Source organism: Nematostella vectensis, chromosome 6, assembly GCF_932526225.1.
Source record: "Nematostella vectensis chromosome 6, jaNemVect1.1, whole genome shotgun sequence".
Classification (NCBI taxonomy): domain Eukaryota; kingdom Metazoa; phylum Cnidaria; class Anthozoa; order Actiniaria; family Edwardsiidae; genus Nematostella; species Nematostella vectensis.
In genome coordinates, this window is record NC_064039.1 from 13,206,990 (window position 1) to 13,222,535 (window position 15,546).

General features: G+C 44.0%; 1 protein-coding gene across 1 annotated transcript; it reads right to left on the bottom strand.

The window, feature by feature from the left end:
- Positions 1-222: 222 nt before the first annotated feature.
- On the bottom strand, positions 223-15,487 carry LOC5520973 (cytochrome c oxidase assembly protein COX15 homolog). Its single transcript, XM_001640827.3, has 10 exons — positions 15,352-15,487; positions 15,133-15,237; positions 12,181-12,286; positions 7,280-7,466; positions 6,224-6,410; positions 5,410-5,577; positions 5,255-5,336; positions 3,821-3,975; positions 2,919-3,032; positions 223-835 (listed from the first exon to the last, which is right to left on the bottom strand). The coding sequence occupies exons 1-10, from the start codon at positions 15,412-15,414 to the stop codon at positions 692-694; spliced, it is 1,311 nt and encodes a 436-aa protein (XP_001640877.2). The 5' UTR covers positions 15,415-15,487; the 3' UTR covers positions 223-691.
- Between the last annotated feature and the right edge of the window lie 59 nt (positions 15,488-15,546).

The following is a 15,546-nucleotide window of genomic DNA, read 5'->3' on the forward strand; positions in this document are numbered from 1 at the left end:
TTTATACTGAAGAAGAAAAATATAGAAATCCACTCTTACAGCGTAGTCCGTAATTTTAGGATTGTGTGGAGATTCCAACAAAAGAATATAAGATATCCTAGGTGTCTCTGAGAAATTACTATAAAACCAGCTATTTAAAAAAACAGACATGTAATATTTTCTATGAGAATGGTACAAGGTTTGCACAAGAAATAGTAATAAATGAAAAATCAAACTACAATAAATGTTTGCATTCTTTTTATTTTGTCTTTATATTAATAATGTTTTCACGACACCATCAAAACAAATATTTTTTACCATTTTCTCAAGGCCTTCAAGAGAACTGAAAAGCTCAACCGAAAGACTCGATGGGTCTCATACGTGTAGAAATAACACATCTATTATCAGACATACGAACAAACTACTTGACAAAAAGCGGATAAGAGGGTTCGGATTGAATGTTATCTGCAACTCGGAGGGATTTGCATTACTCTTGTTGACTTAGATTTGTTGTTAAATCTCTTCATAGAGGCTCTTGGGTGTGTAAGGCTGTCAACATTTGACTTGCACATTACTGCCAAAATTGTTCTAGTTCTACAGCAATTTCTTTTGTCAACCTGTTGGTACTCTGTAGCTGCCTATAAAGGAAACACAGCTACAGGAACAATTCTGCATGCTTGCCGTCAATTTAGGCAAGAACCCCTATAGCTCTCTATTTGGGAACGGCTGCTAAAGGTTTCCTCAACTCGGTGCTGAGCCACAGAGCGATAGATAGCAAGACGAGAGAGCCGGACTGGTGCGTCGCGGCAAGGTGAGTCGGAACGAAGTACAGGAGGGTCAGGATACCAAGCGTCACCTGCAGAAAGAGAACAGGGCGTGGTCAAACACGTTGCACATCCCACACTGAGGAGGGAAATACTTTGATCGATTTGCCGGGTAAATAAGAAGATTCGCAGGTGTCACTCTCATGGCCTCTCACGATTGAGTATTTAAGTAGACGTATTGTACAATGACACGCAAGCTACCGTGGACGTGGGTGTAGTCACCCCGGAAAATCTGGAATATAGGAAACTTTTTCTTACCATTATTGCATCCCGGAAAAACTGGGATCTCATTCCGGGATTTCCGATTAAATTCTAAACAACCTATTAAACCGCCTAACAATCCAGGACCAACCGCCCAACAATCAAGGACCAACCACCAATAAGTTACTCGGCCAACCGCCCAACAATCAAGCTTCAACCGTCCATCAATCAAGGGCCAACCGCCCATCCATCAAGCTCCAACCGTCCATTAATCAAGGGCCAACGGCCCAACAATTAGGCTCCGACCGCCCATCAATCAAGGGCCAACCGCCCAACAATCAAGCTATAACCGCCCATCAATCAAGGGCCAACCGCTCATCCATCAAGCTCCAACCGCCCATCCATCAAGGGCCAACCGCCCAACAATCAAGGGCCAACCGCCCAACAATCAAGGGCCAACCGCCCAACAATCAAGGGCCAACCGCCGAACAATCAAGGGCCAACCGCCAAACAATCAAGGGCCAGCCGCCCCATCAATCATGCTCCAACCGCACATTAATCAATGGCCAACCGCCCAACAATTTAGCTCCAACCGCCCATCAATCAAGGGCCAACCGCACAACAATTAAGCTCCAACCGCCCATCAATCAAGGGCCAACCGCCGGACAATCAAGCTCCAACCGCCCATCAATCAAGGGCCAACCGCCCAACAATTAAGCTTAAACCGCCCATCAATCAAGGGCCAAACGCCCATCAATCAAGGGCCAACCGCCCAACAATCAAGGGCCAAACACCATCAAACAAGGGCCAACTGCCCATCAATCAAGGGCCAACCGCCCAACAATTTAGGGGATTTATAAGGCTTCTACCACTATTACACATATGAAATAGCGGTAAGGTTGACACAACAGAGCACGGCTCCAACTCAAGTGTAACCTCGGTTAGTAAGCACTGTCACTGGGGGTGGTCACTGCCAGAGGGTTTATTGCGTCCCCAGTGGTTCTTTTACGTCCCTTCGGTTCAGGTTTAGTGTAGTACAGCTTGAAGAGACGGGACCTCCGGTTTAGTGTCCTTATCCGAGAAGACTGGAAACACGGGAGAATAACTTCAACTCACTTGTGACAAATTCGATTCAAGGCAGGAACCCGGAAAAAATCCCCAGTTTGAGCCAGGATTCGAACCTGGGCCACAGCGGTGAGAGGCCGATGCGCTAACACACTAGGCCACCCGTGCTTCCCTGTGTAATAAGCTCCAACCGCCCATCAATCAAGGGCCAACCGCCGGACAATCAAGCTCCAACCACCCAACAATTAAGCTACAACCGCCCATCAATCAAGCTACAACCGCCCATCAATCAAGGGCCAAACGCCCATCAATCAAGAGCCAACCGCCCAACAATCAAGGGCCAAACACCATCAATCAAGGGCCAACCGCCCATCAATCATGGGCCAACCGCCCATCAATCAAGCTCCAACCGCCCATCAATCAAGCTCCAACCGCCCATCAATCAACGGCCAACCGCCCATCAATCAAGGGCCAAACGCCCATCAATCAAGGGCCAACCGCCCAACAATCAAGGGCCAAACGCCACCAATCAAGGGCCAACCGCCCATCAATCATGGGCCAACCGCACATCAATCAAGGGCCAACCGCCCATCAATCATGGGCCAACCGCCCATCAATCATGGACCAACCGCCCATCAATCAAGCTCCAACCGCCCATCAATCAAGCTCCAACCGCCAATCAATCAAGAGCCAACCGCCCATCAAGCAAGGGCCAACCGCCCATCAATCAAGGGCCAACCGCCAAACAATATTTGTCCCACGTAAATTACGCAGCTCAAACGGGTACTGGTCTAGAGAACAAAGCCGTACATTAAAAAACATGGCGTATGCACGTCCCGTGAGTCTCACCTGGACTGAAGCCATCCCTACAAGACAGTTGACAGCAAGGCGAGCCCGCCCTGGTAAGGCAAGCGGTCTGGCGAGTCCCCACAGCATAGCGACGGCGGCAACCGTAGTACTCCCCTAAAAAACGTGGCAATGGGAATATCAATAAAAAATGAAGGGTTTATTAGATTTTCAACAGGTACAAGGGAAATTTAGAACAATAGTAGGGGGCGAGCAAAAATAATATATCTGGCCCAGGACATAGGTGTGTTTAATTATTTCTTACAATACAAGTGTGGACTAGGAAAACTTTGGACACCCGTAGTAAAAGTGTCCGCGTAGGAGAGTAGGTAATAATAAAGTACCTTATTTGAAGGATAACAGCGAAATGAAAAGGTGTTCGAAGTAGAGCTGTCTGCTCACGAGGGCGTCTATATGTGGTGTTTGGTGGTGTTTTTAGGGGTATGGGTTAGTAAAGTTAACCGCTTTCGAGAGAGTAAAGTAGTTTTTTTCTGGTAAGCAAAGTGAGATTTGACAAGGACTCGGTATAAAGCGCTACCTAGAGTGTCTTGTTAGAGGGGAAAGTTGACTGTATCTGACTAACACCCGGGTGAGACTCTCCACAAAAGTAGACGGGACTGACCGTCACATCTTTGATGGTCCCCTTAGGGGTGTTGAAGGATTTTTCCGATTTTGCCATCTTTTAGGGTATAAAATTCGGCCAATTGCTATTTCTTAGGGTATGTTAAACGTTTTTCAATTTGCCATCTCTTATGGTTAAGAATTCCTTCGACCACACCCAATTTTCTAACTCTTAGGGGTACGAATTTCTGTTGACCACGCCCAAAGTGCCCTCCCTAAGGGTTATAGATTTTGCTGACGATCACCCCCGTCTGTTTTTATCGGAGTCCCCCCCCGGGACTAACCAGAATTCTATGATCGAACTGGACGGTGGTGGCATTCTCGAAGAAGTTCCGCCATGTTGGACTTTGCGCGAAAAGATCGGTGGGAATCCATCGGCCCGCCATCTTTGGGTACGAGTTGTACACAAGGCCGGCATCTAACCCAGCGACGAATGCCCCTGAAAAGGAAAGATTTGGAAGGTTACAATATAACACATTATAAACGTGACGATCACTGAACGAGTATAATCAGGTATAACCATAAGAGCTGTATCAGGACTCGAAATATTAGGGTGGAGCACGATAGAAATATTAAGAAAATATTTAGGGCACACCAAAGCCCTTCTGGTCATTTCCATATTTTTTTATTTTTATTTTTTTGGGGGGGGGCATGCCCCTCGTGTCCCAGCACCTGATATGGACATGAGTAGAGTCAACAGAGGGAAGTTCGTTTATAAAACAGTTCTAGTCAGAGGGGAGTTTGTGTTATAAAACAGTTCTACTCTGAGAAAAGTTCGTGTTATAAAACAGCTCTAGTCAGAAGGGGTTTCCTGTTATAAAACAGTTCTACTCTAGGGGAGTTCATGTTAAAAAACAGTTCTACTTTGAGGGAAGTTCGTGTTATAAACAGTTCTACTCTCTGAGGGGAGTTCGTGTTATAAAACAGTTCTACTCTGAGAAAAGTTCGTGTTATAAAACAGTTCTACTCTGAGAAAAGTTCGTGTTATAAAACAGCTCTAGTCAGAAGGGGGTTCCTGTTATAAAACAGTTCTACTCTGAGGGGAGTTCATGTTAAAAAAACAGTTCTACTTTGAGGGAAGTTCGTGTTATAAACAGTTTTACTCTCTGAGGAGAGTTCATGTTATAAAACAGTTCTACTCTGAGGGGAGTTTATTTTATGAAACAGTTCTAGTCAGAGGGGAGTTCCTGTTATAAAACAGTTTTACTCTGAGGGGAGTTTATTTTATAAAACAGTTCTTGTCAGGGGAGTTCCAGAGTTTAAAAAAACGTTCTACTCTGAGGGGAGTTCATGCTATAAAACAGTTCTACTCTTAGGGGATTTCATGTTATAAAACAGTTCTACTCCGAGGGGAGTTCCTGTTATAAAGCAGTTCTACTCCGAGGGGAGTTCCTGTTATAAAGCAGTTCTACTCTGAGTTCTAGTCTGAGTTCTACTCTGAGGGGAGTTCATTTTATAAAACAGTTCTAGTAGTCAGGGGAGTTCCTGAGTTTTATAAGAGGTCTACTCTTAGGGGAGTTCCTGTTATAAAACAGTTCTACACTTAGGGGAGTTCATGTTATAAAACAGTTTTACTCTGAGAAAAGTTTGTGTTGTAAAACAGTTCTAGTCTGAGGGGAGTTCCTTATAAAACAATTCTACTCTGAGGGGAGTTCTTGTTATAAAACAGTTCTAGTCTGAGGGGAGTTTGTGTTATAAAACGTTCAAGACCGCCACACCTGATATAGCAGTAAGGAATACAAGTCCTTTGCAGCTGTGCGTATACATGCGAAACCTCCGCAGCTCCTTTGTTAGCTCATACTGGGGAAGGGAGAGAAAAATTTATCCAATCCTCAAAAATAATGATTTAATAATAATAAAATAATGCAAGTACCTGATTGCGTGGCAACAGCTGGCCCAAGGAACACCAAAGGAGTCCCATATAAAAGACGATAGCAGAGCCTAGATGCGAGGCAAGCCGGTACTGACTGACGCGAGGAATGTTGTTACCGATAAGTTCCTCATCAAGGCCACTCTTGACCATGTACCAGCCCAGCAAACCCTGTACAATACACCAAGCAAATTCAGTTTTTTAATGGGTGTTAGAATATACTGAAAATGTGTTGAGTGGGTGAATATTATTATGAAAAGAATAACCTCGCTAATAAAAAAAACTATGTTCCCCCTTATGTTTTAGGGCATCCTCTCTGCCTTTCCCTTCAATCTCTGAGCTTCTCTGGGTATGTCCATGGGGGGGTAGAGGGGAGTTCATTCTGTCTCACACTATTACCATAGATGGTGATGGCACCCAAGTATATGTGATAAAAACATTGTGGCATTCAGGGCAGATCCAAAATACCCCAGAGAAGGGGGCAGAATACTGGGGAAGGGGGAGGGGGAAGGGCACACAAAGGTTAAACATAGCACACGACATAAATTTTGATAAGGGCATGTTCATTAAATAAGAAGATATTAGTCACCCAAAAGAGGGGGGGGCAAACCAAGGGCTCTCTAAAGGAGGAAGGGGCTCTACTTTTTCTGTTCTACTTGTTGAAGGGGGTCCTGGGGGTTGTTAAAGGGGGGGTGGCAATTTTTTTACACTGATGGGTGGTCTCTAAAATTTTAAGGTGTTCTGAGTTATATCTCCCCTACATTTCAGTTTGAGGGAGGGGAGGGGGTGGTTCTCCCGCAAAGATGGATAATCTTACCTGAAAAACCAAAAGTCCCCCTAGTACACCAACTCTGATCTTCATGGATTTATTAAAGTACCCCCTTGCCCAGAGATAACCAGCTGGTAAAAAGTAGACGACTCCGATAGCCCTGCCCCACATGCGGTGGAAGTACTCCATGTACCAGATGCGCTTGAAGTCTGCCAGAGACATGCCTTGGTTTGAGCTGAAAAGACGGATGGTATAACTTTCCATTTAGCAATAATGTGAAAATTAATTTGGTAGGAAATTCTAATATCGTGAGTGATCCGTTTTGAGCTCACCCACTAAGGAAGATTTTAGAGACATTTAGCACAGCCCTTTTTCTTGGAAACAGCAAACATCAAACCTCTGAGTGTCATGTGACAAGGATTTGCGGTCAAGTTTGCAGTCTGCGGTTCACGTTTTGACCTCAGGAGCACTTTCTAGTGGTAAGTGATTTACCTCAGCAGTTTCCGCCTCAAATTTTCTATGAGCTCGCTTTTGAGACCATGAATTAGTGTTCTTAATCATTTGACTCTTGAAATAATATATTTTCATTGACAATTTGCACAATTACTAATACTTTATTGGGCTTGGTTGAAGTCCAGCACATGTTTTGCCCTTTTTCCTGCCAAATGCCACATTTCCCGCCAAATGTGCTAAACTATGTTTTCGCCAGTAATTGCTGAAAAAGCAATTGAGTGTCCACTTGAATGCCCAACACAGGGTTTCATATACAAAGCTACGGTCAAGAGTAGCAAGGGGTTAAAGATATACAGTTGTTTGACAAAAGGTTGTCGCCAACTGGCTTTGCAACTTCGTGACAGGCCCGCATGTAAGCATGGGTAAAAAACACTGAAGAGCCTCTGCATATATGATCCACCGCTATCACGTCAAAGTCTGAAGTTATGCAGTAGCTAATATATGCAGCTAAGTGCTTCAGTGGTTTTTACCCATGCTTACATTTAGGCTTGTTACATAGTTGCAAAGCCAGTTGATGACAACATGATAATATTGCCTTAAAAAATCTTCTGCTACTTCCCCCTGCTCTACAGCATATACTCCTATACTTACATTTTGTATTCAGGGAATTCTTGGTACTTTGCGAACTCAGCCTCCCATTCAGCTTGAGTGGTTGGCGGCTTCATTCCCTTGATTAGGTCCCAGTCTACCATTGATAGGCCTGATTCAGTCAGCCTAGTGATTCCGCCCAACGCCACCATAGCAAACGTCATGCCAGCACAACCTAACAGCCAGTAACCTAGCAACAGGGAGTAAAACATAAAGAAAATTACACAGCCTGGTGCTTTCATCCAATGGCTACAACAGTGAACTACAAACTGTGCCAAGTAACCTAGAGCCAGTAGCCTAGCAACACAGGAAAGGAGCATAAACAAAACTTATACAACCTAACACGGTGCTGCAGAGTAAACAGTATAAGTAACTGTAAGAAGAGGATAATAAGAAGTTTTGTAGACGTTTATTCAACGGTGAAACGAGCCATGAGTCTTGCACAATCTGTATGGGTCCTGGGTCACGTTCTGAGCACGTGCTCTGTCACGCAACTTGTCACATCTTCCCTCTTTTAACAGTAACGCTAACGGTTGGTTAAAACAACATTATAATAATCAAAGGGTAAAAATCGAAATTTTACAACTAAAATCATACGATGGATTATTACTAATGTTCAGTGTCCTAACAGTTTCAATGTTATTTTGGCACATAGTCTTTGAGCCATGCAGGAGGCTTCACCTCCCGCCGAGGCCTTGTTATAGCCTGTGAAGAATCTGGTGGCATGGCAACCTGGCTGGGTTGCTGCTGAGCATCATCGGGTTCTGGTGATTCCAGAACATCAGGTACTTGGCTGTTTGTTTCTCCAGTGCTGATCAACTGTCGGCGGTTTCGTCGGTAGGTGGTACCTTCAGTCTCGACGTTGTAGCTCCTAGGTCCGGCTTGACCTAAACACGTACCAGGCGTCCACGTGTCTTGTCCTGGTAGCTTCATGCGCACAGTTTCGCCGACAGCAATGGGCTCCAGGGGCTTGCTGTGCTTATCGTAATAAAACTTCTGGCGTTGCTTGGTACCTATCAACTTCCTGGTGTCCTCTTCAGTGTTGTAGCTAGGCTGTAGTAGGGAACCAGCCACAGGGAGAAGTGTTTTGCATCGACGTCCGAAAAGGCGCTGGGCCGGGCTAGTTCCGATTCCAGTAGTCGGAGTATTCCGCCAGTCGAGAAGTGCTTGGAATTCTGACCCCCCGGATGTCTTGCATTTTTTAAACAGCCTCTTTACTGTCTGTACAGCATTTTCCGCTTTCCCATTTGCTTGGGCATATCTTGGGGATGACGTCTTGTGTTCGAACATCCAGGTCTTGGCAAATACACTAAACTCCGCTGATGCGAACTGCGGTCCATTGTCGGTTATAAGGGTGTCTGGGATGCCAAACCTGGCAAATATTGCCTTCAGCTCCTTTATTATTGCTCGTGACGTCACTGTGTTAAGCCGGGCCACTTCTATGTAGTTGCTGAAGTAGTCACTGACCACTAGCAGTGTTCGGTTGTCGAGCTCACAGAGGTCAGCTGAGACCTTTCCCCAAGGTCGAGCGACAAACTCATGTTGGAGAATTGGCTCCTTTCGTTGGCCACTGCGATGAGTCAAACATACTTCGCATTTTGTGATGTACTCCTTCAACTCGACAGTCATCCGCGGCCAGAAAAACGTGTCTCTTGCTCGTCTTATGCAGCCTTCTATACCGATGTGGGATGAGTGTGTCTTTTCCATAAGCTCCTTCCTCAGGGCTCTAGGAACCACCAACTGTTGGCCTTTAAAGATGAGTTCTTCTTGGACAGTTAGCTCGTCTCGAATATCAAAGTAAGGATGCACGCACTCCGGCAGGTCTGTTTTGCTCTCTGGCCAACCTCTCTTTATAACCTCTCGAAGGTTTTGTTGCACCGCATCATCTACTGCTGCATTTTTGAGTTGCTGCCAAGTCTCTTCTCTCACTGGCATCCACGATCGATGGTCAATCTCCTCCAGCTCCCTGGTACACTCCCAGGCGTTGACTTCGGGTAGGTAAGCTCTGCTTAGGGTGTCAGCCAAGTAAAGATCTTTGCCTTTCTTGTACTTCACATTGAGACTGTAACTCTGCAGACTCAGCAGCATTCGTTGTAGGCGTTTCGGAGCAGTCGCCAGAGGTTTGATGAAGATTGGTTCCAAAGGCTTGTGATCAGTCTCGATGTTGACGACTTCGCGGCCGTAGACGTACGTATGGAAACGGTCACACGCAAAAACAATCGCGAGCAGCTCCTTCTCAATCTGTGCATAACGCGTCTCAGCGGGCGTGAGTGCACGTGATGCGTAGGCTACTGGTTGGCCATTCTGTAGTAATGCGGCACCCAATCCGCTCTGCGACGCATCGCACTGAAGTGTAATCTCCTCGTCTAGGTTGTAGTACCGCAATACTGGAGTGACTGTAACGGCATCCTTTAGCTTTTCAAACGCAGACTGTTGCGCATCATCCCAGATGAACTGCACGTCGCTCTGTGTGAGATCCCTCAGCGGCTTTGTGATGTCTGACAGCTGGGGCAGGAACTTTGCAAGGTATTGGGCTAGGCCTAACAGACGCTGTACCCCAAGCTTGTCGGTCGGTGAGGGCATGTCCACAATTGCTCGCACTTTAGCAGGGTTGACTTTAAGTCCCTTGTCAGTTGCTATGTGGCCAATGAAGAGTAACTCTGATTTCCTAAGTCTCATCTTGTCGGGATTCAGGTGTATGTCCCGTTGATCACAACGGTTTAGGAATGCCAGGAGGTTCCTGTCGTGATCCGCCGTTGCCTCCTCGTAGCTCTCGCCATAGCCCACTACCAGGAAATCATCAGCAACAACTTCGGTTCCAGTCAGACCTTCGGCAAATTCATGCATCTTTCTTTGAAACACTTCTGGTGCTGAGGAGATCCCGAAAGGCATTCTCTTCCATCGGTATCGGCCAAACGGTGTATGGAAAGTTGTTAGATAGGTCGACTCTTCCTCTAGCTGGACGTGCCAGAAACCGTTGCGGACATCCAACAACGTGAACACCTTGGCACCGTGTAATCGTGTTGCAACCTCTTCTATGGTTGGTAGGGGATAGTTTTCCCTCTGGATGGCTTTGTTGAGATCCTTTGGGTCTAGGCATATTCGCAGTTTTCCATCTTTCTTGGGAACTACTACCATAGAGCTGATCCACGAGGTGGGTGTGGTCACCGGTGCTATTATCTCTTTGTCCACTAGATCATTCAAGGTTTTCTTGAGCTGGGGTCTTAGGGCTACTGCAACTCTACGTGGTGCGTGTTGTACTGGTTGAGCGTTTGTGTCTAGTCTGATGGTGTATTCTCCATCAAGTTTGCCAACCCCGTCACTGAACACTGCTGGGAACTTAGCCAATATTTCTTCTCTTGTTAGTGCAGCTCCTGGTTTGGGGTCAACGGTGAACACTGTCGCTCCATCTGTCTGCGGTTTGTGAAACTGGTCGTTGTCATTGTACTGTATAATGTTCATGCCAAGGCATGCCCGACGACTTTGATCTTTGATCCCCCATACGCCACTAAGGACGTTTGCACGGGTTTCACTTTTACTAGCTTGTGGTCGTTACACGCCTGCTTGTATATGTGCACTGGCAACACATTGCATTGTGCACCAGTATCAGGTTGGAAACGGATGAAACTTCCAGACTCTGATTGAAATGTGACCAGCTGCGAATCATCCAACCAGACGGCCAATACTTCCTCCGTTTGATATGTCTCCTCAGGATACATATCTGTTTCTTCGACTTCGGTAGCCTTGACTTCCTGTTTGCATCTATTGGCAAAGTGATTTTTCGCTCCGCACTTCCGGCAGTCCTTTCCTCGTGCGGGACACGATTCCTGATTTGCCATATGTTGGTATCCACAGTTGTCACATTGTTTGCCTTGACCTCGTTGCTTTCGCCGATAATTTTTGATGTTGGGTTTCTTCGACTCGAATTTACTCACGGCATTGACGTCTGTCTCAGATGTATCTTTGACTATTTTCATCTGAGCAAGCATACTCTCAGCCGCTCGGCAAATTTCATCTGTTTTCGCTAGTGTTAATTTGGACTCGCGTAACAACCTTTCTCTGACCTTCGTGTCATGTATTCCAAATAACAACCGATCTCGAAGTATTTCGTCTGGCGTAATCGTATCAAACTCGCAGGACTCGGCCAATTTTCTCAGCGCTGTTCTATAGTGCTCGTAGGACTCTCCAGGCTCTTGCATTCGCTGGTTGAAACGGAATCTTTCGAACGGCACGTTCTTTCTTGGTTGACAGTACTCGGCGAATTTCTTTATGACAGGCTCTATCTTGTCTGTCTCTCCTTCGGTCAGGGTAAATGTCGAGTAGACTTCTCTCGCCTCTTCACCGATAACTGTTAGCAACGTAGCTACTTGTACGGCTTCAGCTTTCTCGTTCAACCCAGTCGCCAACGAGTAGTTTTTCCAAGCGAGCACAAATCGCTTCCATTTGTCAGCAGCATTGCTATTGTGTATCTCCAGCGGCGCCGGCGGCGGTAAGACATATCCTGAGGCCATAGTTAACCGCGGCCACCATGTAAGAAGAGGATAATAAGAAGTTTTGTAGACGTTTATTCAACGGTGAAACGAGCCATGAGTCTTGCACAATCTGTATGGGTCCTGGGTCACGTTCTGAGCACGTGCTCTGTCACGCAACTTGTCACAGTAACCCTGCTGTGAATCTTCTAAGAGCAACTAAACCAATCAATGACTTGCTAATATGTACCCTAGGCTGACCGAGTCAGGCCTATCAATGGTAGACTGGGCGCTAATTATAAGAAAATGCCCAGCAGAGGCGTGAATGTGCCCCTCCCTGCTTTGGCTTTGCTTGACTATTAACTATTACAGAATAAAATGGATTTTGGATTCTTAACAGTCTCAAAACAACTCTGACTGTAAATAAGTATCTACCTGTTATCTTTTTAGCTATAGCTGTTTCAGCAAATGGTACTGCTGCAGGATCAGAGACGAGAAGTCTCCTGCAGATTACACCTAAGCCTTGTGATCTTGACTGCAACTAAACAAACAACAAACAGACAATTTTAAACCACAAACATTCCACAAGTAGTCCGGTCCTAACCAAAAAGTAATTGCAACACAAACAATTTAACTGTTAAATGATAAAAAAAAGACATTCTAAACAACATCCCAAAAATTATGTGAAGATCTCTTGGGGGAACTTTTGGGTTAAATTTAGCTTTTTTTCTTGAATGTTACCTCAGGATACCGGAGTCACATAAAAAGCGAGAATAAAAAAAAACAGTTTTCTGTCTTTAATTTGATCGAGGCTGAGACACACTTTGCCACGCAAAGTATCAAAAGGGTAATGTGCATTGATTTACACATTTTTCTCTTAGCCTACCTGTAGGCTTTGATAGTTTTTCCGGCACGAAAACATACCTGTGAACCTCCGAAAATCTCAAGGCTTGAGAAATTTTTTTTAGGGGAGGGGTGGGTTTAACCTTGCAGGCGTTTGCCATATAGAAAGCTCTCGCGAACAAATCCACTTATAGATCTCACAAGGGTGTTAGATAAATTGCTCTACGTAAGGGAATTGTTTCAAATATTTTAATAGAAAATAGGCAAAATGACAATTTTCAATGGAATAATTTTTCGGAAGCGATAAAAATTGCTAAAAAGTGGGAGATTTGGTGGTCAACGCGGGAGAGCGGGAGAAGGGGTCCAAAATCTTGAGACTTCCGCCTAATGCGGGAGAGTTGACAGGTATGCGAAAAGCCCGAAAAAAAGGGGTTTACATAACCCGGCTGCCATCTTGGATAATGCGCTCCGCAGGGGGAGGGGGAGGAAAAATGTGCGGGCCCCCTCACCCTGCAGAGCGCATTATCCAAGATGGCGGCCGGGTTATGCGAGCTCCGTGTTTTCGGGGTTTTCGTGCCAGAAAAACTATCAAAGCCTACAGGTAGGCTATTTTTCTCTCATTTACAGACACAGTAATCGTGAAACAAAAAATAAATCAATAATGCTAGACGGATTAAACAGCAAACTCTTTAACACTTTTATGGCTTGAGTGAACAGTTCAAACCCCCTTTCACAATGCAATATGAGAGATAAGATATTAAAATTGAGCCAGTTAATAAAAGCAAATGCAGTTTACATCACTAAGTGGGCAACCAGTAAAACCGTGAACAGCTAAAATATGTGTGGAATGTTTATTGTCTTCTGGCAAATCAATAGCGAGAATTTAGACACTGAGACTTGTTGAGACGTTTCTAGTTGACTGTTTGAATATCTCGCGAGTGATTGGTCGAAACAAACATTCCATACATATTTCCGGTGTTCACAGTTTTCTTGGTCATGCTGTAAGCCCACATCCTCGAAAGACTGTGATTGAAGCGTGCTGGTTTCACGTCTTAGGTTAATTAATAACTACTAAAATGTATCATAGATATTGCATTTTTGCATGCTATGGTTGAGTTTTCAAGTTTGCTGTCACTGCACAGATATTTGTACTCTTATTGTTGTTGGGTACCCTGTGGTGAAGGGAAAGAAAATGATATACATTAAGTAAAATAAGTCTGTTTTTTGGAAAAAACTCATTCAACTTTGTACTAAGTATACATAATAATAAATTCAATCGATATAACAACAGTACAATCTCAGTTAATATCTATTTGATAAAATAAGATAATTGGGTACCCTGTGGTGAAATGGCAAAAAACTTTGATCGAAATTTTTAAGATGTTCCCCACGAGAACGTTGGAGAACTTTTGGGAAGTTAATAAGGACATACTTCTCTGTTATTTAAGACTGGAATTACTTATTTTGCAATAACTTTTTGGTAAAACACTAGATTGACTGGACTAGAGTCTGATAGCCAAAATCTAAAAATCTTGGACTAAATAAATTCCAAACCCAGCCACCTCCTATCATCATATCTAGACTATTAAACACACTTCTTACAGTATGATGACGAATGTGTCAAATGTTTAATGTCTGTTTACATTATTATTTGTCTGTTCATTTGTTTTGGTCCATTGGGAATTTGGGAATTATGAATTCATTTCAAGTGTTAACTTGGGTCATGCCATAAGCCCTGCTGTCAGCATAAATATTTCTTTGAACAAAGGTCCTCTTCTTATTTACACATAACATTATTGCACATCATTTTTTTAAAGCACAGACGCTTTAAAACCAAAACAATGTTTCCTTTAATACTTTGTGTCTTTCCTTAATCTTCAACCAAATTTGGGTTTTCTTCCTAAGTGTATGATATTATTGAAGATTAGACAGAGTGGTTTTCAAAATCCAGTGCAACAAAATGTAATTGCTAAAGCGTAATAGTCACGCCAGAACAAAAGAGAACAAAGACATAACAGTGTATTAGTACGAAACAAACTAAATAGTAGATGATTGTGATATTTTACTGATTCTCCTTACCTGTTTTATGCTGAATCACTGTGATAACATACTTTTTTAGCGATAACATACTGTGATAACATATTTTTTTAGCAAAATTATCTAATTCAGTATCTAACACAGTATCTAATTAATTGTAGGATGTGCTGAGTCAAGGAATACACGGTGCTAGATGTAGTTGGGAAACATACCAAGCCTACCCCCCTTAGCTCTGACCCCCCCTAACAGCACCACCTTCCCCCCTTTTAGATACGGTTGAACAAATTTGACAACTAGCTTTTAGATACAATTGCAATAGCTTCATACATTTTAGGAGGAAAAGAGTTGAATGTGGCGTTATAAAAAGCCATAACCCTAAGAACATTGACCAGCCCCTCCCCCTTCGACGTGCAGTAAATTTCTTCCTAGAGTGACACTTGTGCACTCATGCCATCATCGCATCCAAGGGTCTTTACAAAGTACAATTTTGGAAGAGTTTTAACTTACAACATTTGTTCCCTTCTTGATATAGTTCCAAGCGACTCTTGTCTGATTTATCGCCGCAAAGGCCAGTGAGCTGCTTTGCCTGGCCAGTAATGATGCGGAAAAACCCTGGAAATAACCAAACTTTTAAGTGAAAAAAAGTCTAGGTTTACGTGCACTATGGAACGTAAATGTGATCATGTTTTTGTGACCAGCTAAAAACACCTATATTGAACGTCTTACCGTTCTTTGTAAATAAATTCCAGGATTTTTGCAACTGTGTAATAGAATAAGCCCACGAAGCATGTTGAATTTAGTCTCAATATGAAAATATTACGATAGTCCTTTTTACTACTTCGAACAGGCGCTTGTTATGCAATGAACCGAAGGACTGGGAATAAGGAGAAACTATACTGTGTAGGGGAGGGCCAGTCTAAC